This window comes from Labrus mixtus, chromosome 6 (assembly GCF_963584025.1).
Source record: "Labrus mixtus chromosome 6, fLabMix1.1, whole genome shotgun sequence".
Taxonomy (NCBI): Eukaryota; Metazoa; Chordata; class Actinopteri; order Labriformes; family Labridae; genus Labrus; species Labrus mixtus.
In genome coordinates this window covers 19,350,906-19,376,675 of record NC_083617.1, presented here as the reverse complement: position 1 = coordinate 19,376,675, position 25,770 = coordinate 19,350,906, and the positions used below count along the sequence as shown (strand labels likewise).

Genomic DNA, 25,770 nt, shown 5'->3' with positions numbered 1-25,770 from the left:
CATCACAGTCAGCTACAAGGGATGTCTAATTAGGGACGGCCACCAAGTGTTCCACCACGTCCACTTGAGAGACCAGCAGTCAGCTGAATTACCGGCTAACACCAGTCAGTCCACTCTCAGCACTGCTTGCTGCCTTAAGGCATGCTGGGAAAGCTTAGTCAGGCCGAACAGCAGTGGCTCCAATATTTACTGACAGCCTCACAATTAAAACACCAATTAGTAAAGGACTGGTCAAAATGGCGTTGAGTAACAAATGTACAAAAAATAGAGGAAATAGATGCAGATTTATTGGTCATATCCCTGATTGCTTCTAGATATTATTGGAATTCATCTTCTAAGAGTAAAATTATTTCAAAGACAAATAAAATCCAAGCTAGAGAATTTTGGGGCCAGTTCAAACCTCAAAGTGGTCTCATGGCAGTGATCAGTAGTCAACAACACTGCTGGCCTCAGGCCGTTCATTAGACCACGATCTGGCATCAGTCCAGGATGACTCAACGTTTGCTGACAGGCACTATGTCTGGACGCCTATCCAGCTCGGAATAATTGGTCCTATCAGGCCAAAAAGCTCTTTTGCAAGTGAACGATTGCCCTGGTAGACTATTAAATATTCTGATTGATTAAAGATCAGATTGCATAAGTTTCAAAATTGGTTGCAATCCTCGTTAATATGTGACACATCGGGATTGCACACAACCACTAAATAAAAGACGTGTGTGCATTGGCTTTTAAAGAGATTTACAAGAAAAACAAAATCATATAAACAATGCAATCTGTAACTTTGGTACTACAGTATGTTATCACTAATTAACTAACTCATATTTTACTATGCTTTTCAGAAAGAGTTAAAGAGAAAACCCTTGACTACATTGACTTGAGTAGAGGTTGTTCTTGCTTTAGATACATAATGTTGTAAGTTTAAAAAAAAGATTCAAATTTGTCTTGTTTTTAACTTTTTTTGTGAGCTTTTGATTTCAAGGAACACGCTTTCTCTGTTTTTGTTCATTGAATGGGAAAAGTATAGAGAAACACATACTTGTATGTTGTGCAAGTATGTGGCTGAAGCTAATTCAGACAGCAATCACTTGATGTATAATCTGATAAACAAATGCAGATGGATATAGAAGTAGTTGGCAACTTTTTTTGTATCAGAATAGTTGTGGTCTCTGTTTATAGTATTGAGTAGTATAAAAGTCCAATGGAGAACAAAAGAAGAGAAATGCTTGGCAGATTTGTGATCCTGGAAACCATCACCCATTAGCATAGCTATTTAGCTATAAATGAATCTCTATAAATGAATATTTACTAATGAGTGCATTTACAATCTCTCTCAGCTATCCCCTCTCAGGTCGGACAGTGGAGCAGTGTTGTCCTTGTGTTTACCCCCCTTGCTTTAAGCTGTTCTCTCAGCGAGGTGATGCTGCAGTGTTTGGCCTGCGTTCCGTCAGGCAGGTGTTGCAAATGGGAAATAACGAGTTGTTAACAAGCATTAAATGAAACCTCAGCGAGAGATTGTGACAAACTGACATTGTAGGTGAGTTCACGCTTGTTGGGGGATTTCTATCCAAAGTTGACGACTGGAATATCAGATTAGGTTACGGATGAGGGCTTTCCATTCTGCCTTCTCTTTTCCCATCACAGTGTTTTGTCTCATACAGGCTTATTCAGCTTATATAATTTATTATGGTAATAAAATCACCCGCCTGTGAACCTGAGACATTGACAAGGACTATTTCTGTTCCATATATTTTGGGGGTCGTTAAAACCTTTACTGACTACTTGATTTGATTCAACCAGGGTGATAATTCTAGTGCCTGTGATTGAGATTGTCAAAGAGAAACTGCTTTCAAATGTCTCAGATGGGAGCCATAATTAGCTGAGGTGAACTTTTAAACCTTGCTGATGCTGTTGCTCCCAACAGCCTTGAAATCAATAGCAAAGAAATTGCACAGTAACGCATTTAAGCTTTTTCATGCTACACTTATTTGGTTAACCACGTAGACACATACAATCATGTAAACAATCTAAAATACATAGACACAGACAGGTTGATGTGTAGAACTAAACTTAAAGGCATGCAAATGTACAGACGCGTACACAGAGAGATATGTCACAAACATATTATAGATGTACACACATACTAGTCTCTATCCCCTTTAAGATGTATAAAAAACTTGAAATACTCTGAAGTTGTACTTACGACCCTTTTGGGATAAACAACTGAGCAGCAGCAGTGCAGATCTGCCTGGAAGGGAGGGAGGGTTGGAAGAGATGTTAAGAAAAATTATTGTCTTTGATCTGATGATATCTGCTGTTCGGGCTAAGTTGCCATGAAGTCTGAACAAAACAAGACTGTTTGTCAAACGTAATTTGCTTTCGTCTTGGTGACGCCCCAGGACTGTACAGCTGAAAGGAAGGTGATAACTAAACATCTCTTTCTCTCTCTTCATATCATGACACTAAACTTTATTTCTCTAAGTTGAAACGATCTCACAGTGTCTCAGCTGAATAGTGCCACTTGGTGACTACAGTAATAGACTTACTTGAACCATCCTTTTATTTTTTTTCCAGGAACACTCGTACAGTTTCTGATATGTGTGACTGTCCTCCTACCAAAACCACAGTCCTCATCCAGCTGATGACGACTGAACGGCTTCTTTGAAGAGCTTAAAAGAGATATCATTTTGGATGATTAGTTGCAATGGAGGCTTCACGGTGGTGCAGTGGACAGTGCTGTCGCCTCAGAGCAAGAAGCTTCCTAATTTGAATCCACTGTCAGACGGGGCATTTCTGTGTGGAGTGGGCTGTATGGGTTACCTCTGGATACTGTGGCACTGTCCAAAGACATGCCCATTATGTTGATTTGTCACTCTAATTTGCTTGTAGGTATAAATGTGTGAGTGAAAGATTTGTGATTGACTGGTGACCAGTCTAGGGTGTACCCTGCCTCTCGCCCAATGACAGCTGTGATCAGCTCCAGCACCTTGACCTGCGACCCCGAGCAGGTCGAGGCGGTTTCGATAATGGATGGAGGTGCTATAGATCTATTACCACAAATCAGCCGCCAGTCCATTGCTGTAACCATCCTTTTCTTCTTAAGAGTCAAATAGGATTTTTCATAATATTGAAACTCACTATAACTTTTTTAGTGAGTTCAGCAGTACACCACACTCCTATATAGGCCTTCCTGAGCCACGTGTGTAACCTGTAAGACTTGCATGTATCAGAGATTTTGAAAACATGCAGCTGTTGACTGAATATCAAAATATTTCCACTTAATATCAAGTCACAGCACCATTATCCCATGCATTGAATGTATGATTATAAGGGTCAGCTAATGAGGTAGCGTTAGACAGCTCTGCTTGCAGCTTCCAAAATTTGCTCTCTCCCAAATCAACTTATGTTGGGTTGATACCATCTTCCATTACCGCTGGCTAATGGTCATTGACCACGAAGCCCTCTGCCACTGTTATAATGTGATTCTAAGGCTGTCCCTGCCAAAACTAGTGTTCTATTTCTAACAGAACGTTACAACCATCTTTTCCAAAGAGGTTTACCTGGCTTAACCAGCAGTCATCACTGAAGTAGATATTGTCCGAGCAGCCAACAGACTCTGCTCTGCCAAACTCTGTCTGGCTTCACTCTATACTTTCTATAACCCTTCTGCTTCTATCACAGTACGTCACATGGTTTTTGGTCAATGCTTTGTTTACAACAATGCATCAACAAAAAAGAGGCGACTTCTTTGGATTATCCCTTTACAAATGTTTAGTGAAAGCTAAACATTGAACTGTCACTTTGTGAGAGAAAAAGGGTCATCTTGACTTATTGTTAAAATCTTTGACTTTGAGTTTGTGACCAGTGATTTCATTAAAGAATTGTTATAATGATGTTTTAACTTGGCTTGTAGAATTAGTTATGGTATTTGGTGGGTTAACATAGCTGGTTGGACCTATTCCAAAAACTATGAAAATGGGACCAATGCATTAGTAAGTGTTGCCAGCATGAGTCTGTTTTCTAGCTGCTCTTGTATGCATACACTGTACACTCACTTTTAGATTCACACATGCACACACACCTGGATTACCCTGAAGGGCTAGCACTCTACAGTCATGCTGATTAACTTAAAATATATCCTGTCACACGTTTATCCTCTCATAACCACAGAGCTTATTCCCTCTTTTCTCTCCTCTCCTCATCCATGTTCCCCCTCCCCCCCCGCTCCGTTACCTCCTCCATCAAGGAGGCAGACAAGGTGACCCAACATGGCTCCTGCTGTCTGTCCAGATGTTCAATCACCATGATTCCGTCTATCTATACCTCGGCCATTGTCTCGCTGACAAAGAGCTGCTTCCCCACACTCCATAGGAGCTGCTATCAAAAATGATTAAATCTCTGCGAGAACATGATTATTGAGACCCTCACTCATGTTCTGTTGATTGGGCTGATGGTTGTTTAAGAACACAGCGTCCTCAGTGTAAGCGCTCGTTTTCATGGTGATAAAGTACACGGGTGCGTGTGATCATACACACATATCCTTACCTTGTGTGCTTTGTCACTGATTGAGATCTATGACTTAAACTCCACCACTATAGCCGTATTCCTCTAATTAAATATTGACACAAGGTCAGCTGCTCCAATGTTTAAACTCCGGTCAATCTGTCTCTTCTTGATGGTGCTGTCACAAAGATGAGCTAGAATAAAGGGCACTCTTAGGGAGAAAATAAGTGGGATGGCTAAATGAACCAAATCAACAAACACCCCCCCCCCCCCCCCCCCCCCCCCCCCCCCCCCAAAAAAAAAGAACCGCACTATCACTTAAACATGTAGTCCAACTGTTTTGGACTTTTGGTGGAAAATGAGCACAGATGCACGTGTATTTGTGGCTAATGGAAAATCCCAAAGAAAACCAAACCTATATTGTAATTAATAAAGGTTCTATGTAAATGGTAGCTACCAAAATATTGATAATCTGTTTCAATCCAAATAGTTAGGATTGTCATTCAGATTCTGCTTTGTTATTTTGAGTATAAAACAGGAAAAAAAAAAGTGTCAACCGATCACATTAAATGGGTACAACTGGTTAGATCAAGGATAGAAAAGCAGTTTTATAACTTATCATTCAGTTGCCCATTGGACTTTAATTTTCATAATTAGTGCTCCCCCTCTGAGCTGGACAAAAGCTCATACATACAATTAATGCTTTTTATCACATGCCTTCATGGAGGGTGAAGTAAAAGAGATGTCAATCAAAATATGATCGGCCAAACCCACAAAATGAGACGTTTTGGATCTAGGTTTTCTGATACTAATTAGAGTTTATGTTAAGCTTCAAGGATTATAGATCCTTTTCTGACTACATGAAGCTTAATTTCCATCTTAGTTTTGAACTCAGTCAAGGAAGATGAAAATTAAGCATATCAAAAGGAAGCCTTTTCCTTCCACTGCTGACAAGTGGTCTTTAATGGTGAATTAAAGTTGGGCCTTTGTAAACAAGAGTTTTGCACAGTTGGCACTTTGTTTAACATGAAATGAGATAACTTTAGTTAAGACGCCACAGAAAATGATCAAATGATGTTGGGTTTGTTTTCTCTGCTAAGGTCATTTTTCCATTTCGTCTTTCTTACGCTCTTTATCTCTCTTAACATTTCCTAGACAACCTGTTGATCGATTACCAGTTTACCTTCAGTTTGCTTCAGGAAGACGACCGCTACTACACCGCCATCAACTTCATGGCGACACCTGAACAGGTAAAACACATCCTCAGTCGCACACATGGTGGGGAGGCAGATAAATGGAATATTGCTGCACGTTAATTTTAGTTGTGCACTGGATGTATTTCCAGAAAAATGTGACTCAACATCCTTTGACTGTTTACTATTTAGGGTTCATGCATAGTTTTCTCTGTACGTTCATGTTACTAATATTTTGTTTTCTTTTACTGTGACAGTGTTTCTCCCCCCTGTTTTTTTAACACCTGGGTATATCATTGCTTTTCTTTAACCACCTCCATTGGTTGGGCTGTATTCTTTTATAATGATTTAGCAGCTACAATGAAGTCTGTTTATAATCATTTCCTCGTTACAGTATTTGCAGAATGAGCGGTCCTAGGCAGCCTTTTATAAAAGGTTTTTATTGTTTTGTTTTGGGTGATTGACAGTGAGTAAAACCAGAAGGGAGGCATGGTGATGACTTGCGAAAACTTAGCAGTTACATCATATCAAACATAGATGATCACTCTGCATCAAATTAGTTTTTAAAAGAATCTGTAGAATATTTCTCCTCGTACTTTGTGAAGCTGCTTTTTAAAACTAGAGACATCTATATTCTTGACTTTTATCAGACCTGATTTTCTCTCCGAGTGCCTTAAGGTGCAGTTACAGCTCCAAGTAGAATTTCAAGGCAGCATTGCAGACAAATTCACAAAATCAATTGAACGACTCGTAAAGACGCCAACAGATTGAAATTCATCGACGCAGGTTGAGGCATAGGAGGCAGCCAAAGTTCAACACCTTTTCTCTTGTTGTGCTTCATAAATGTACACTGCCGGGGGGCAACAGCACAGCAATGCCTGGAGGACAAGAAGTAAAACTATGTACGATGGCCAACCAAAAGAAACAGGAATTTGTGTTGCTTCTTACCTCCAGCTCAGTAATCCAGCTTTCCTGTTTCTTTTTTTTCCTGTAGGCCAACAAGAACCTTGACATGTCCATCAATGCCTCAAACAACTTCAACCTCAACATCACCTGGTCCTTCAGCTCTACAGGTACAGAACATGTTCATGTGTTTATGCTTATTGTCAAAAAATGAAGAGTCTGAGACAATGCCTTGAAGGCTTTTTCCTTTGAATTATTGCTTAATAATTGAATTTTTCAGGCTCTCTGATGTAGTGTTGAGAAATAATCAGCTTCTATTAAATAATTTATTTTCTGTGTCCTGCATTGTTCACAGTCCGGTAAGCAACTTCAGAAGGGATCATGTGCCCAAATCAAAAGCAAAGTGAAATTTGCCAGTAATTACACTTTTGCTTTCTGTTCGGAAAGTAATACAGAGGCTTCATTCTGCCTTAATTTAGTGGCAAAATGAATAAAGGATTTTCTTGTTATTTTTTTTGCATTTACAGATCTTCAGTTTGCCAAACTAACATCATGATGCAGTATGTATAAAGTAAGAACTAAAGATGTGTCTGTTCTGTCTTCAAAGGGAGGAGAAAACAACTTTTGAAGTGCTTGTTTGTTGAATGGAAGTTGGAATGATCGTCTGACGCATTAGAGGATGTTGGGAAATTTAAACCCTGATAAGCTTTTTGTGATAAGGAGTCGAGCCGATTTGTGGCACCAGTCGACATTTCTGATCAAGAATGAATCATAATCTGCTCTTGGATGCAGTTATTTGCTTATAGAGATAATAAACTGCTTCAGAAATTCTGCAAATGGAAGCTGGAAAGTCATTATGGCAGATTGTCTTGTGACTCCTTCTGCTCTCTGTGCAGACTGTTTTTCCTTTCAGGGAACACTGATACGTGAGCATGGTCAGCATTACTCAGACTATAAATATTCTAAATGCAAAATAGGAAAACAGAACACTTCCCACATTACAATCCAGACCCAACCTGCAGTGAAAGAGATATGTCTGGAACGGCATGAGGAAAAACGAAATGTCTGCTTCGACTAAAGTTTTGACTGACTAGATTTTTGTTGATCAGGATCGAAGGTTAAGATCACTTAGACCTCATACCATATCATTCTCATCATCCTGATATCTAAGCCGGGACTGGATGATATTGTATTACATGTGATTAATTAATTTTCTGTTAATCTGTTTGAGAGAAAAGTATGCAATCTATGATTGATCAGTTGACAAAAACCCCTCATTCTACCTGAGTTCCTATTCATTCAGCTGAAGTGTCCAATGAGAATCATGCTCTGCTGAGAAACACTGGAACGACAGAGAGATGTATGTTCTGTGATATTATGTCACTGAAGTTGATTATTGCTCTACATTCTTGTTTTCAGGGTCATGGCTTTTGTCTTCCAATATGTCAATTTACAGTACTATCCACTGTCCCAATCATTCCACTTTCATTCTGTTAGAAAGACTTGGATGTAAACTTAAACTTCATAGGTTAGCAGAAGCAACAAATGTTACTTGCAATGATGCAGAGAAATATAACAGGTCCAAGTACGGCTCACCATCACCCTGAGCAGATGTCTAATCAACATGAATACATAAAAACTAGACACATTAATGAATTTTAAATCAATATGTGTAAACTTAAAAAGATGTCCTCATTCATTCCATAATGTATACTGATTAACATGAAACATTTAAGCCTTAAATTCTGTCAAAGTAATTACATAAGGAACATATAATCCATCAAATCAATGTTTTCTTCAGAGATTAATCTGGATAAGAAGACCTTTCTCTGACATTCAGTATTGCCTTAAGTAACCGAAAGTGAGCTGTGATTTAGAATAGAATTTGACGATGTGGAGTCTGTCTCTTAAGCTCCGTCATTGAGCTGTCTGTCTGTAATGATATCCCACTGTCAGTGTCTTTTATTGTCGTCCAAGTGTCCTTAAGTAAAACGGTCAGATCTCCTTCACGCTTACCTCCCGGGGTTTCTCCCTCCATGAAAACACTTCAGAAGCTATTTTGAATTTTGGCATTAGGGCATTTTATACATTTTCCCTCCTGATTTCAATTAAGATAAAAGCACTCTGCTTTCACACTCGCAGTGTCTGGGGGCCCTGAGCGTCTCCAGTGTGGGACTCTCGGCCTTGTGTGTGTTAGTGTGTGAGTGTGTGCGTGTGTGTGTGTGTTTGTGTGCAGACTATAACAGAGTGTTTAATGGCCCCTGATAAAGCAGGAGGTGGAAATATTTTATTCACCGCGTCTGAAAAACTCGGCTATTAACACAGAAGTGCTGATAATGCGCTGAAAGATACTGAAATCAGACCGCTTCAGCGCCAAGAGGAATTTACAAGCTCGCTCTGAATTATTGCGAGGTGTCAGGAAAATAATTTACCTGCTTCAGATGAAAGGCACGCCTTGACATTTGAAAAACGGTGACTGTTTTCAACCTGCTCGCTTACCACTTTTATAAGGATGCTCAGACTGGAAGGAGCTCGGATGATGGGTCACTCTGTCTGGCTGTCATTGTGCTACAAAGTCCTAGATTGTTTTCTCTTGCTGATCTCCTGATGCATTCCAAGAGCTGGGAGAGGAGACAAAACTGTCCTCTCATTTTTTATTAATCCCATTTGATTTTTTTCCAGTCTTACTGACACTGTGCCTTTTGTTGTTTCAAGCCTAAATCTGTCACTTTTACTCTACAGTCAGTCCCAGTGATTGTGCAACAGGTCTGGTAATAAAATGTAAAAGTGGTACTGCCCACATAGAGACCGACATGTAGCAGCCACAGCAGTTTATAATTATTGTTATTTTCAGGCACCGCTCACTTTTCTTCTCCTGTACCAGTTTGCTCTTACAGTGCCAAATGCTTCAGAGAGAAGCAGTCACATAGTGTACTTCCTGTAAATGCTCAGATTGTTGTAGGACCCTCCTTTTCACTTCCTGCTAATGTCGTTGTTTTGTAAGCACAGCGAGTTTATGTTGATTTCATTCATGAACGTTACAAAGTTAGTGTTGGTGGTTTTCATAAGCTGCATCACAACAAGCCTCCGCCATCAACGCTCTCATACTTTTACGACAAGTGAACTGTGGATGAGATGAAACCATACACAATTTGTGATTTTTAGACAACTTTATTAATAATTAAGAAATTGTGCTTATGAAGAAAGTCAAAGCAGCCACATACAGGGAATGTGAAACAGAATTTGGGGGAGGGGTGTGTGGTGAGGGGTTATAACTTGAGTTAAAAATGCTTTTTAAAGTATTTTGTGTAAAGGTATTTGAATAAGGTAGTGAATAATATAGAGCCAAAATGATAGAATAATGAATAACCTGCGTCATCAGTTAAAAAAAATAATTCCATCCCCCCCCTTCCCATACTGGGCAACAGCAGGTACACTATGGCTCCATGGAGAACACTGGTCCAAATGGACAAAGTTTTCTATGACCTCTTGGCCAACATTTCTAATAATTAAATCAGAACAACCGAGATGTGAAAGCTCGTTTGAGGTTAGGAAAGAGTCAGAGTGCTGGTACCAGCCTTGAAATTGCCAGAATACACAAAGCCGGGTCTCATTCATTAAAAACATCAAGATTAACTCATGTCATGTGTTACGCTGCACTCACATTCAGACAGGCTTAATGCATTTTAAAACAGCGTGTCCCTTTCATACCCATTAAAATATACAGCCATGACTTTTGATGACATTTCTAATTGAAATCAAGGAACACAGCTCGCCAAGAGCTGCTGTTGTAAATTTAACAGTTTGTCTTTAACACCGTCAACTAACCACTGTTTGTTCATTTACTGTTTATGAGAGAAACTGAACACTTTGAGGTGCTTATGAAATACTTTGGAAATAGTTCATAGCTTGACTTGTTGTACTACAGTCTGTAAAAATCATGTTTTGCACTTCATTTCTTCAAATAGTTCTACTAGTGTTTTCTTAATCTTCTCTCTCTCTCTCTCTCTCTCTCTCTCCCAGCCGGCACCATCTCAGGTGAAGAGATGCCTATCATAGCGAGGACCAACATCAAGGAGCACCGGGACAGTTTCTCCTGTGAAAAGTTCAACTTCAGACTCCACCACAACATCACCTTCTACGTCTATGTGACCAACTTCAGCTGGCCAATCAAGATCCAGGTGAGAGCTCGGGGGGAGGGGAGGATGAATGCATTTTGTTTGGAAGAAGATAATTAAGAAGATCGGGATCGGTGAACAGACAAAAGATCTATCAGCATTACTGATTCATCTAGCCATTATTGATCATCACTGTTCAATGGAGCAATGAAAAATGCCCATCACAAGCTCAAAGTACCTGACACAGTTTGCTTAAATCACTCTCACAAAGGTTTAAAATTATCGTCATAAATTGGGGAAAAGCAGTAAACTCTCATATTTAGAAGCTGGTTCTGTTACTGGTTAAGCAATTGGTTTACCCAGTTCATCCACTAAATTGTTCTCAGTGCTACAGGCCGTAAATATCTAAAACCTAATACTTGAAAAGTAAAACAATGAATAGCAAGTTAAACTGCTCTGAAAGGCCCACATTCATCCTCAACGAGTTCCAGACACAGATATTTCATGTGCTCGGGGTCTTCTTATTCAGTTTAATGGCTTCAGTGTGCAGCCACACAGAGAGACGTCTGCTGCTGATTTGGGACATGATGAAGATGAAGATGATGCAGGTCATGATGATAGTGGAATCAGTGGTGTTGTTACTTGTCCTGAAGTCAGTGACAAATTCAGCCATAAAGAGGCCAAGACTGAGTTCGACCATCCAACTTAACCAGACCTTTAAGAAAAAATGTGTTTGTATAACTCGTGTTGGGAAAGTTTTCACACTGAAACTTGTGCCTTCAATTCGTGTTATGCCTGTGGGACTAATTTAAGTACTGGTAAATAACACAAGACATGATGCATGTCATGTTCAGCTTTGATATTTTTCACAATAAATGCAGACAAATGTTTTGTTTCCAATTTACCAGCACCATGGCATAAATTCACTCATTGTCACATGAATGAATCCTGTGACTGCTGAGGGAATATTGTGAACTTCTTTCCAAGAAGAGATATGAATACAACAAATATTCATCTTGGCTGTGATATTTAGTTTGTTTAAATGTTTAACTTCAACAAGGTGCACAGTACCTGACCAAAATTCTGCGTCTTATTGAAACAATAAGGTAGATTTTAGTGAAGGAATTTAAATTAAATGTAATTCAAATTAAATCTAAATCATAAAGAAATGCATACATTTGAAATGCACACTTTACACATTGGATGATGGGTTGGACTGTTTAATAAGAGGCTTGTGATGGTAAATGGGTTCATTTAATCTGTAATTTTTGTGCTTTAAAAATTTTGTCAATCAAGTTTTTTTCACTTATGCACCCCTGAAAATTTCTAGAAGTTTCATTTTAAATTTCTTGAACGTTTCCTGACAGACTGCCCTTGAAATTTCCGAACATGCGTGTTCTGTAGTGTAGCTTTACGACGGGGTGGGGTTGAGGGTGCTGTTGTCCCGTGAGGCAGGACTTGACGTTGAAACCGTTACCGCTCAGGTGTTTGAGGAACGGGCAAAATACAGACAAGTGAGAAAACAACTTCAGGAAAGAAAGATCAAGTCCAATGCTATGATGACTGTTCATAATGATGTTTAAAAGTCAAAAGTATCGGCAAATGAGTAAAGAACATACTTACAACATAGCTGTCGTCAACATACCTGCCCACTCGTGATACATTTCACACATCGGCTCACCCCGACTACACATGGACATTTGACAAGGGAGCTGGCAGGAAAAATTCTGGGTTGAGTCATGATGAAAAAGTTGATCGTTTGCCTCTGTACATATATCTATATCTATCTATCTATATCTATCATATATATATCTGTACAAAACGTAATAGTAGTTTTAAGGAGTTTTGTGTATGCATGAAAGCCCCATTATTCAAGCACTAAGCATTTTGGCAGAGAGGTGCAGTGAAGATTTTATCTCTTTGATCACTGTGTGTGTTTTCTCCCTCTGCTCCTCCTATACAGACTGCTCCTGCTCCTCCTCCATACAATATCGCTCTGCAACTTAACTTAACATAACTTACCTAGCTGACCCCTGGCTTTTGAGACACCATAGCGTGTAGGCTAAAAATAAATGCTGTCCGCGGCAAAATTTCTGATTCAAACATACAGTATGCTTTAAACTACTTTCAAATTCCTCAACCCAGGCTGCGGGTCGTACCATCTGCAGAAATGAGGGGTCTTTTGAACATGTGGATGGCAGGAGGTGGGGGATCAAACTGCTTAGATTATGAATAACTACCCACGCTAAATCCTGAGCCATGGTCACTTATCTACACAAACTAACAGGCTAACAGAATAAATAAAAACACAAGATCTACAGCCATTATGCTGAAGCTATCCATTATGTCAGTCCAGATGTTTAGATAAACAAGGTGAAGTACAAAGTATGGTCTGTAGTATCATCGTCACCTCAGGAGGTTATTCAGGAGCTGTCTCTCTGCACGACACACAGTCCTGACAGGACGCTGAGCATAAACTATACTGAGAAGTGTTTGGCAAATCTCCTATCACATTTAATGATCTGTGAGTTTTCCAATGTCTCTCCATCAATTATGCAGCACTGGATTAAATCTCCAGGCGGCAGCCACACACACACTAAATATTCACGCTCGGGCCTTATGATCCATTAAATTGAAGTAGACTTTTAGCGGTGATATTTTAGGATGACTGTCATGCAGGGTGCGGGCTGAGTGCTGATGGATGGAGTCAGGAAGTGACAGAATGGAGGAATTAGGAGAGAGTGAAGACAGACTGACTGGTTAAATGATGTTGGGAGTACCGAACAGTCAACATGTCCAGTGTGGAGAAAACAGAGAGTGTTTAACAGACAGATTGAAGGAGAAAGAGAGCAGGTCTGCAGAAAGATAAAGACATGTAGCAGAGGATGGATGGATGGAAAACGAGAAAGATAGCTTAGCTGTTATGTTGCATCCAGGTCAAAATAAAAGACAAGAACTGAACTTGCATACATTAAACGATCCCTCAAAGCCGGAAAGACAATTAAAGGTGAAATAGACAGCATTACTTAAACCAAAAAAAAGACCTCAAAGTACTGTAGGGATTATTAATACATTTAAAAAACAACTACAAAAGTGATACAGGTTTCATAAAGCATGAAAAATAATCCTAAAGTGCTGCCTGTTTCCTTTCAGCATCCGTGTTCACCAGCTGTTGTGTTCAGACAGGCAGCACTGAGTAAGGTTCTCAGTGTGCGCTCTAAAGTCTGTGGCTGGCTTGTGATCTGCGACCACAGCTTTTCCATTCATCAACTTAACAAGCCAAAATGTGCAATAAATAACTACTGCTTTGTGTAATAACATATATTACACAAGGCAATAGCTATTTAGCATCTATGTAGATGTTTTGATTCTTGTAAATGATAAAGTAAGTATCACAGGATTGAAAGGAGCTGCTTCAAGGACTCTCATCAGACTCTGTACATGGGGTGCACGGTGATGGACCTTTAACACAAAAATCAGTTATCCTTTCATAAAAAAAACAAGTTGAGGATTGTTAAAAATGGTTGAATGAAAGCTGAATTATTTTCAAGTTTCTTTCCATATTTGGTTGTTACATGACAGAGAGCTGTCATGGCATTAAATGTTCTCTTAAAGTCATAAGCCATAAAATGAAAAATATATCTCCCTGTTTTTAATCCAGCGTTCCTTTGTTAACTTGTCTGCCATTATCTGCCAAATATATTTCAATGAAGCGTTATCTGTATTTGTACATGTTTTCAACCAATTAAAAAAGCTTTGTCAAAGCTAACAATCCAATAAAATTCATCCCAACGTCCAATGTCCCGCCTAGGTGTTGATAATTGTTTGTGTGGATTGTCCAGTGTCCTACAGGTCATTATAGGTCATTTGTCCATCGATCCCTCCCCTCATATGCTTTTCCCATTAATGCTACATTATCAGAGCTCCATATATCTGCTGGGAAAGCTGATATGATAATTACAGTGATGAGGCCTATCTCACCGACATGTCTGATGTGGCCGTGCGTAACACGAGAAGCACTCTGCGTCCCGTCCTGTGACCTTGGTGGCTTCCGACGCCAGAACACGGCGAGGATGAGAAATTGTCCGGAGAATTGGTAATGACCCGGTCGGATATATTTGATTTAATAGACCTGCACAAACACACACAAGGGCGCACACCAGTTAGCATCCACATGCACATAATTACACACATTCAAACGTGAAGGACAAAGAGAGATGAAAAGATGGAGAACAAAGAAAAACCTCAGAGCAAAACATCCCTAAACCTACTGTCCTGATGTCAGGAAATGTCAAATTGTTATTCATTACTCCCTAGGGGAGATACATTTTTAAAAAAATGATTTTAATGACCCGCTGAACTTTTTTTGTAGTGCCTCCCTTTAGATCGACATTTGTCTTTGACTTCCTATGGCTCGAGATTTGTGAAGTTTCCTGTGAATATTCATGATCCCCAGAGGAGGAGTCCTTATGATTTTGCTAATTCAGTGACATTTACATCAAGAGTCACTGCCAGCCTCAAAGTCTTATTTTTGTCATGTCAAACCCAAAAATCCAAAAGATACATTTTCATGTAACCCACACGTAATGTCAACTTTGCATGTTTAGTGGAATAAAAGGCAAAGTATAATTTTCTTTTAATTCCCTTTCTTTATTTTAATGTCATCTGTTGATTTTCCCACTTATACTCTCCTCTACCGTGTTTCTTTTTGTAATATTCAGATTTCGTTGCTGTAACTCTAAAATGTTTTATCGCCTCTTCCACTGATGCCTCTAATTACATGTGACTGAATTTCATTTTGCACTTGCAGTCATTCAGCTTTCCATCTAAACTCTCCATGGAAACAACGAGTAAAACATGCAAAAGCTTAATTTAAATACTACCACCTCCATGATCTTTGCTCCTGTTAGCTTTTACCCAGTTTTCTCGGTTGATCACTCACAAGGCACACACCATCGAAACGTGTAATTTGTTGGAATGGACACTCAATATAGTACTCTATGTGGGATCTTAGTAAATCACACCACTTGCCTTTTTTTTAAAACTAAAAGCATGAATGTTTAGATGCTCACTGAACAAAACCCTAAAAAATGTTCAGACAAATTAGTAAATGCTCATACTAGTCATAGTGGACAGGAATCAAAACGTAATAAAAAAACTGGGTATTTGGGAAAACTTTTACCTTTTATTTACTAACTGGTAACTGATTATTGGAGTATTTGTTAAAACATAGTGAATTTAAGGGCTTCAAAGCCAATTCATGATATAGGCTAGTATACAAGATATGATGTGCAGTTGCCGGTTAAACAAACATTGCTTAAAGTTACTGAAACATGCATCGAGGTGAAACTAGCAGTTCTTGTCTTTTTTGCATAAAATTTGGTAAAAGTCCATTAAGGTAATATATTTGGAATCACAGTATTTAAATCCCTTAAAAAGCATTCAGACGAGGCACACAGCATTTATATTTTGGAGCAAACGGGTAAAAAATGCAAAATGTCCTCAACTGACAGGTCTAAAACTGAAGTTTGTCCTTAGAAAGGTAGAAACCCAGGACCACTCACACACACACTAATGTGAGCGGTGAGTGTTTCCCTGGCGGCGTCCTGACGTCAGCTGCAGCTCAGGGCTGGTTTTAAGGCACAGCGAGGTGTTGAGATGGTCCATTCTGCCGGAACAGATTTTGATTGGTTGTGTCACGCTGACCTTGCACCTCTTGGTTTTTGCTCTCCTGCACTCACCATCATGACACGACACAAACCAGAGTGTTCTGGGTCTAAATGGATGTAGGAGTGAGTTACACCACCTATGATAATCAGTAATCTGGCTGTTTACTTCAATCACAAGACACTGTGTAGACACAGCTGAATCATATAATTAGACAGTTATATTTGTTTTGCATCTTTACTTTCCAGAGCTCCGACTTTAGTTTGCTTCATTCTGTTTAAAGTCAATTAAATTTCCAATAAATTTCCAAATAGTAATAATAATAAATAAAGCTATAAAGAAAAAAGAAAACATCTGTTATTGATTGAGCCAACATGTCCCAGTTTCCCCTAATCCCTTTAACTAAATGTTGAATTAGCCTGAAGTTGTATAACTTTGTGAGCAGAACTGTTTCTAATTTAAAATCTATTCTTAGCTGAAAATGTTATCTGAACAAAGGAGGACTCTTATGACTTTAATATCAACTGTGTTCTTACTTTTTTAGATGCTTCAAAGACGCTTTAACCAAATCGACGGCACTTAACTTAACACAATTTCCTTTCAAAAAAGTACTTAATTAGTTTAATTCCTCATTTTTAATCTTTGTCAAGCGACAAACATTTCTTTTTGTGTCCACCTCCATTTGTCTTCCTCCTCTGACTACCTCTCGTCTTCCCTCCATGCATCATCACAGCCTATAGGCCGGCTGATTAAAAGCCCTCTGTCAGAGGTGAGCCGACATTCTGTTGTAGAGGAACTCAGTGTTGGCGTGATTGGTTGGTTGATTTGATTTGCTGCTCAGCTCTTAGTCACTTGTTTATGCTCTGTGTCTGCCACGATTGAACTGTATGCCTGTGCTAATCTGTTACATCACAGAAGCACGCACACACACACACACACACGCACACACACACACACACACACACACACACACACACACACACACACACACACACACACACACACACACACACACACACACACACACACACACACACACTCTCTGGTCATGTCAGGGAAAATTGTCCTTTATTGGATAAAAAAGACATTGAAACAGTTATCTGTCCAACCAGCACACACACACACACACACACACACACACACACACACACACACACACACACGCACACACACACACAACACGTATCAGGGTGTATCTGATGCATCTCTTCGGAACACTATTGTGTTTCATAGAGGTGAAAGAGAAGAGGGAAAGCTGAGTGCTGCCCATTTAACCCGACAGGAAATCAGCAGCAGTCATCAACAACATGAGGACAAATGAGTCTGCTCATGTATGAATATACGCACAGAGGAAGTGTGAGGCCTGGTTATAATAGCATTTTTAAAAGCAACACTTAGATACAAATATTGCTGCATTTCAATTGAACTGGAGTGATGGATGGATTTGCTTTCAGAGGAAAATAAAATCCATGCAGAGCTTCTACGTTGTGCTTAACTCGGGTGAACTTTGACTCCTAAGTTTATGGCTGCTGAATGATTGCACTCAAGGCGATGGATTTTATTTTGCAACCCTTTTCTGCTCGACAAAATACTGTTCACAGTAAAAACAAACAAACAGAAAAAAAGCTCCACTGAAGAGATGCAACAGTATCTGGAGTCTGTCTGAATAGAACAACACACTTTGTTCACATAATATCCAACTCCTCAAACTGCCCTGCAAACATCAAATTGAATAATTTAAACGTAAACTTACTGTGTGAAAACGTATTTACTTTAGAGTTAGAGAAGTGGTTCTCAACTGGTCTAGCCTCAGGACCCACTACCAACCCCTTTATAAAAATTTGGAGCCAATTTTGGGATACTTTTCAACCAATCGGATTGAGTCAATGAAAAATTGTACAGTTTGGACCTCAAGCGATACAAAACCTGGCAAAAATAAATAAAAATGGAACAAAGCTTTGCCCCCCTCATTGCCATTATTCTTTACTTATTTGTATACTTTCTGTGTTGTGGCAATCCAGGGGAGAGAGACGATTCAATTCTCTGTTTGCCCCTTTTGTCTGCTGTCTTCATCTCTCTTTTGAAACGTATTGTATAAGGGATTATGTATGTGATATACTGCATGTGAGTCCCCTCTCCTGTATATTTGTGGGCTGTTGACGAAACCACAACATTTTGTTCTTTTCTTTATTCGAAGTGAAACTGTTTAAACATAAATAATAAAAAAAAATTAACCCAAAAAAAATGGAACAAAGCTAACATGTTTAAGAAGCACTGCATTGGCTTTTTGATAGTTTTTTTTTAAATTCCAGGCATACATTCAGGCACACACTTAAAACAGCCCTGCGACCCACTTTTGGGCTCCGACCCACCAGTTGAGAACCTCTGCTTTACAGGGCCTATTTGAGCCGTTTATATTTCGTAACATCTGATAACTCGAGTGTGAGGACAATTATAATCAATCATTGATAGATGTGGGGCGCCCGATAGCCTAGCTGTTAAGACGAGGCCACAAGTACGGGGGATATAGTCCTCATCGCTATCAGCTGTGGGTTCTAATCCAACATCGGCCCTACTCTCTCCTCCCGACACTTCCTATCTCTCTTCAGCTGTCCTGTCTAGCGAAGGCAAGAAGGCCCTAAAAATAACAGAATAAAAAATTGATAGATAAGTCCAAAACAAATTAACAGACTAATTAAAAATTGATTGACCAAAGAGAGATCAAATAAAGATACATTTGAATTAATTAATTTGTTTCATACTTCCATACTGATAATATATTTTTTTACCCGTTGATGGAGATATTTTACTTTCATAGAAATCAGTTATTATATTTTGATATGATTCCATTAGAGCAATACCACATTTGGAGACCACTACTGGAGTGGAACAATGTTTAGACTCCCGACATGAAAGTTGACATCATTACTATTTGAGTTGGAATGTAAATGTACTTTTTCAATATTGATTGTGCACCAATCCTGCATTACCATGAGCATAAAAAAGGGACCTGAAATGTTACTTTCTGAGAAAAATAAATGTATCCAAAGATTTATTTTTGAATCTTAAACATTACAAAGCTTCATCTTATTGTGATCCAGAATGCAGAGCTGCAGACAGTGCTGTGAGTCTTACAAGCTATGGAGCATCTCTGCTGGATCGCCTTTGAGACTAAACCATACAATGATTCACTTCCAGTATAATATAATAATATTATCATGTACAAGAAAATAATGTACAATGCTAAAAATAAAATAAAAAGTGATTAGCCTAAATCTTTGGATCATATCTTCTAAACAATTTCTCTACATATTGTCAAGAAAAACACTGCATGGTAACACCTGATGATGACTGTTAAGTGAAACATGGAGGATCATCTACATATTAGACAGAGAACAGAAAAAAAATGCAGGGCAACAAATGCAAACCGGACTTCTCTGTAACAAGTGGATTGACTTCCTGACTGTGGATTACATCATGTTGTGTTCTTGTCTCTGGTATTTGTTCCTGTTGTTCAAACTGCACACTGAAGCAGAAATGGGTCTTAAGCACCCGTTAAAAGAAGCTTCATCTGTGGGCTCTCCTAACAAGTGCACACATACAGCAGAGCTGCACTCATTTGCATAGCATGTAGGTGGAGGCGGCACTCGGCTAGCCTCACTTTGGTCATTAGGTCCTCATGAATATGTAAATATGGAGGAAGAGTGGTAAACATAGTTCAGTCCCTGGGAAATGTAACATGCTGATGTTAACATGCTATTTTAAACCTGCGTGACACAGAAAACACTAACAAGCTAAAGAAGTACTCAGAGAGAACACATTTTACCTCCCTATTTAGATCCTCTCTTCTAAATCTCATACAAGTTTCTACATTGATTTTCAGTTTAGTCCTTTTTTTCACCCCAAAGTTGGAAAGTCAAAGGTGATAGACACAGGTTCTGTTCTGTAAAAATCACAACCTTTGCATACATTCACCATTTCACAGTCTATGCTACTTGATGGATTTCATTGTGAATGTTAACAAACAGTGATGTTCTTTTCTTTTTATTTTGGAAATGAAACTATTGGTGGTGTGCGAGCCAGCTTAGAGATGCACTCAGACAGAGTAGACTGCACTGGAACAAGGAGAGTAGCTTGCTGGCAGTTAAATCTGGGCATAAATGATTTAAGGTCAGGGTTGGTCATTTTCTCTAGATACACTGTTTCAGATTTTGGTTGAAATTGTCTTTAGGGTCCTGACAGAAATGAATCATTCATGTGCTCTGAAAAAGGAAAGGAAGAAAATCCGTCACCTGTATCAGTTTGTAAGCCTGTAAAAACTTTGACCAATGTCTGCCACAAGGTACCAATCTGATGAACCAATCATGCCTCACTGTCTCCTTACTTTTTCTCTACCCCATGCATGCACAAGCCCACACTCAGAGTCTATGTATGTTAGGGGCGTGGCTTTTGAGGGAGCACAGAGGGAACGCTACTTTCAAAATCATGCTAGTTTTCTAAAATGACCAACCCTGCCTTTCAAGACGGCCTTCCTAATATGACTTGGTTCCTTCAGTTCTTTCCAAAGAACTTTTTGTTCAACTGATTGAACCTCACAAGATTTATTTTTTTTCGAATAAATGACATATTTTTTGACAGTGTGTCTGCTTGCCTTTGAAGGGGAAGATGATATTTCTGTGTGGCCAGCAGGGGCTGCTGTTTGAACGGACCCCAAAATAGAAACATAACAGAGTATAACTTGTGATACAAACAGAAACTCAGTGTTGAACAGAACATGAAAGTTTTCATAATAATGACAAAAATTACATCACGATAGTAAAATAGCATCATATAAACTGTACAACTATTGTGAATGCAGCTTTAATAAGCATTATATCTTTTCTAATATAGAATGGCATGTCTCACAAAATCTATTTTTTTGTGTGCAAATATGTAAAAACACATTCTAACATTTTCTTTCTCTAATAAACTTTTCAATTTTCTCTAGTAGTTTCACTTATCGACTTACTGTACATAACCTTCAAGCGTGGGCTGCAGGTCCTAGGGATACAAAGCAAAATCAATACTTCTGTAGGAATATCAGATTACACAGAGAAAAATAGGAAATGTAGGCACTGGCAGGACAATTTCTATTGCAGAATTCAAAGGTGTAAACTGTTGTAGTCAGGAGTGAGTATCTCCCAGTGATGAAGATGTTTTCAGGCTGGTCCTCCTGCCTTTAACTCAGTGTTTATGCTCAGCATGCAGCCTTGAAGAGGATGAAGTGAGAGAAGTGGAAGCTTTATCTTCACCCTGTGTCATCCTCTCTCCTGCTCCTCTCATCATCTCACAGTCCTCTATTCATCCTCATCCTCTGCCTGTCTTTCCCTTTTCATCTCTCTCTCGCTCACCTGTGTCGTACTTCCCTTGCTCTTTCTCTTCTTTCTTTCCTCTTCTCCCTATTGATTAGCCAGACACTTTCCTTCATTTCAGGTTTTAACAAGCAGCGCTCGGTTCAGGGTTAGGGAAATAAAAGGCAGCCCTCTGCTGTCACAGCTCTTGAGCTTGTCCCCAGAGGGCCGCCGTAGGTCCTCAGTAATGACTGAACTGCAGAACAGGGATCCTTGGAGTCCTTTTTGACGTCGTTCCTGTTCCTCTCATCTTTTACCTCTCTCTTCTCTCAGCCCCAATTTCCCACTCTTAATCTCTCTTGTGGTATCTTTAGGTCTAGCTTCAAGATTAGAAATATATTTTCTGCCTTGACCTTTAAACTCAAAACAATTATATTCTACACAAAGGGAATACAGCGGCTGTTGTTTTTGTTTTGTATCATACTATGAACGTTTTTCTTAGCGTTTGTGTGTTAAAGTCCCATCTGCAAGTAAATTGTACAAAACTTTTCCTCCCTGCAGTAGATTCTCTGGCTGGCCTTTTTGGAACAGAACCAGCTTTGTGTCATTTACAGTCATCTCACTTAGCTGCAAAAATGTCATATCTAGTCATAACATACTGTTCATACAACAGTGTTTATTTGGTGACATTCTGCTGCAGTGTGAAAGATTGAAGTTACTGTGACACTTGCAAGCTAAGCTGTTAGACGGCTGATAGTGCCCAAACAAGACAGCATGAACTAAAAGCTGCCTTTTAGGTGTTTTGACAACGTTTTTCAGACTGTTTGAGTTCTTAATAATCTTTGACACTTAGTTGTTTTGACATCCGGGCTAAATATTAGCTTTCTCCTTTAATAGAGACAGCAGGAGACGACGCATTGTGACACATTCTCACTCATCCAAACAGTCGAAAGGAACATAAATGTGGAGTGGTTAAACTGAAACAAGCCAGTTTGGGGTGTGTTACTGCATCCTTTGGATAACCTGTTGCTGTAACGCCACAATTTCCCAGTTTGGGATCAATAAAGTAATTCTATTCTATTCTATTCTATTCTTTTCTATATACCAACATAGTTCTTAAATGCAACTCGGCTTCCTTTAGAGTTTGCAGGAAGGACTGCCCTTATCTGTACAGATGTGTTTATTGTTGACCTTGACCTTTTATTATTCAGAATGTGACTTCTAGGTGCAGCTGTGGTTGTTTGTCGTCTGGATTAGGCTTGTCTCATGTTTGGATGTTTTGCGACCTGTATGAGTGTTTTTGTTAAGTGTGGGGGGAAGAAAAAAAAAAATATTTCCCTGTACAGTAAAAGCTATTTTCTGTTATTATCTTTCAATAAAAAGACCTTTGAAAGAAAGAAAAAGGAAGTAACTGACAAGAAATCCTTCGGGGTTGAGTGTCTTGCCCAATGACACATCAAACATGTTGCTGCAGGAGCTGGGGGATCAAACCCTCAACCTTCCGGTTGAGAGACAACGACGCTACCAACTGAGCCACAGCCGCCAACCAAAACAAATGGCTAGTAGACATTACTTTATGAAAGTATCAGGATCACTGTCAGTGTTCTGAAGCAGTAATACTAGTTTAAAGGGAGGGTTATTTTTGCACAAGTTAACACAAGTTGTTTGCGTGGCTCTGCAGTCGTGTTGATCTGGGGAGAAAGGGGTGTGGTCCAAACAGCTTATTGATTATGGCCTTGTTTAACGACTGCAGTTGTTGTAAATTGTAATGATGGTTGTTGGCTGTTCGTATGGGACGAGAAAAGGAGAGAGAGAGGTTTTGTGGAAGTGAGAAAGAGATAAATTAGGCAGATTTTAGTGTGTGTCATTTGATGATCACAGAATACTCTGTGCTAGTTTGAAAAGCTAATATTTTGTATAAGTCTTTGAGTAAATGTTTATCCATTTCCTTGTGTGCATGTACTGTATGTATTTTCTTTGTGTATTTGTGTCCATAACAACTTTTTGTCATGTCAGGGGATAATGATGTAAATTGCTGCACTGGAAGCCTGGATGCAGCGCCAGCCTCTTTTCTCCCTGATGCCTGTATTAATGCTGCGTCCCTGTGGACTCAAATCAGCTTTTCTGCAGATTTTTCACTCTCAGGCCCTTTTACCTGTTGCTCTGATGCCCATAAACCTCTTAAGCCCATTCTGCCCCATTTCTTTCTCTCTCTTCCTCCCAACTAGTCTCAGAGGATTCTCCAAAGACAAAGACAAAGGCTTTCAGGCTATTAGAGCCATTTAAAGGTATCCCCATGTTGAGCACGCTTGAATTATATTGCTGTCAAATGTACTGCGAGGCCTGTGATCAGAGTGTGTTATTCTTTATAGCTGCTGTTAGCTTCAATGCTGCTCAGTGGGTTTTTTTTTTAAAGGTAGTCCACCTGTAATGTGGATTAGATGATGTCACATGTTAATTTGTACATTGCTGGTCTCAGCAAGTGTGATAAAAGAAAAGGCACGACTCCAAAGATTTCCAAATAAGCCAAAAAGGACATAAAACTGGATCATGATTGTACCATGGTGCAGAAAAGGCAACAAAAAAAAATGGTGCATTAAAATTGAATCAGAATGCAGCGAAATAACGGTTTGGTGCTTAAAATGTTTTGTGCTTAAAATTTTATGTGGTGAAACACAAACATGCACAATTATGTTTATAATTGAAAGATAACCATGGGCCCTTATTGTTAAATGCATTTTTATTAATCCCAGAGGGAAAATTCTGCTTTACACGCTGTTACTGAGAAGCATGCTTCTCTCACACATGGGCCTGAAATACACACAATCATCGGGACCACGCTAGAGCTGTAGAGGGTTTGGTGCCTTGCTGAAGGGCACCTCAGCAGTACTCAGCAGTGACCTTGCACCTCTTCAGCAACAAGACCAGCTCTGCACAGGGACTTGAGCCAGTGACTCCCTGGTTCCCAAACCAAGTCCCTACAGACTGAGCTACTGCTCATTTTTTAATTTTATTCCATATTTTAGATTTTATGTAAAACTACATGTTGTTTGTGTGTGGCTGTGTTTCATGTTTATTTTTAAGCTTCTCCAAACCAGTTGCCATTAATGGGATTCACAAAGCTTTTTAAATTAAATTAAGTTACAGTCAAGTAAATCACGATTAAACAATGAATCTTCCGCACCGATTAAACTTTACCCCAACCTTTTCCAACACAAGTATTTAAAGAGCCCATATTATGCCCTTTTTGGGGTTAGTATATTTAATCTATGTACCTACTTTTGTACGTTCACAATAGCTATAGTCCGAAAAAAGTATCTGTTTTCATGTACTGCTCCTCCTTGCTCCCTCTATGCTCTGAGTCCGTCAGCTACGCTCTGCTGAGCCCCCCCTGCAGAGCCCCACGTGGGCCAAGTCTGCTCTGATTGGTCTGCCGATCTGCTCTGTCGTTATTGGTCAGTCGCTCAGCACGGTTCTCGGAAATGTCCCGTCTCTTTTACCATATTGGGAATGCAGCCACTGGCTCCGTCCGAGTTGAGCATAAACATTAGCACCTTAGCACTACTGTGCTACCGCAGGCTACGGCATATCGTGGGCGTGCTACAGAAGTTAACGGGCGTGCAACATGAGCTGCTGGGCTTGCCACAACGAGCCAATGGGCTTAGATCAGTGATCTCACACTGACAATGACGTCAGACTGACAAATCTTTATCGAGGGGGGCTAGAACCGAGCGTTACATGCAGCTAATGCTACAGCTAACAGGAGGACGTAGGAGAAGCCGCGTTTCTGCAGACTTTGAATTTTTGCACATAGATGTGCCTAAACATGCACAGGACACTTGGAAAACACACTAAAGAGCATATAAAAACAGAAAAAGCATAATATGGGACCTTTAAGGTTAACCAATTCTTCTTTAAGTAATATTCTGACTACTGCATGATACACATTATGTCTGCTATAAGGGTATAGATATGAGGTTGTTATCTATCAGGGTGCTAACTTAGTAAATGCTCTTGTAGGTCATACTAGGAGGTCAGAACAAAACCTCTGTGTTTCTA

At 39.5% G+C, this 25,770-nt stretch overlaps 1 protein-coding gene across 3 annotated transcripts in view; it reads left to right on the top strand.

Moving 5' to 3' along the window:
- atrnl1a (attractin-like 1a) overlaps positions 1–25,770 on the top strand; it is a 251,193-nt gene that overhangs the window by 113,801 nt on the left and 111,622 nt on the right. For all 3 annotated transcript variants that reach the window (XM_061040358.1, XM_061040357.1, XM_061040359.1), the window contains 3 exons: positions 5,656–5,750; positions 6,688–6,766; positions 10,620–10,777. In XM_061040358.1, the coding sequence (XP_060896341.1) occupies positions 5,656–5,750; positions 6,688–6,766; positions 10,620–10,777 (332 nt within the window). The remainder of the gene's footprint in view (positions 1–5,655; positions 5,751–6,687; positions 6,767–10,619; positions 10,778–25,770) is intronic.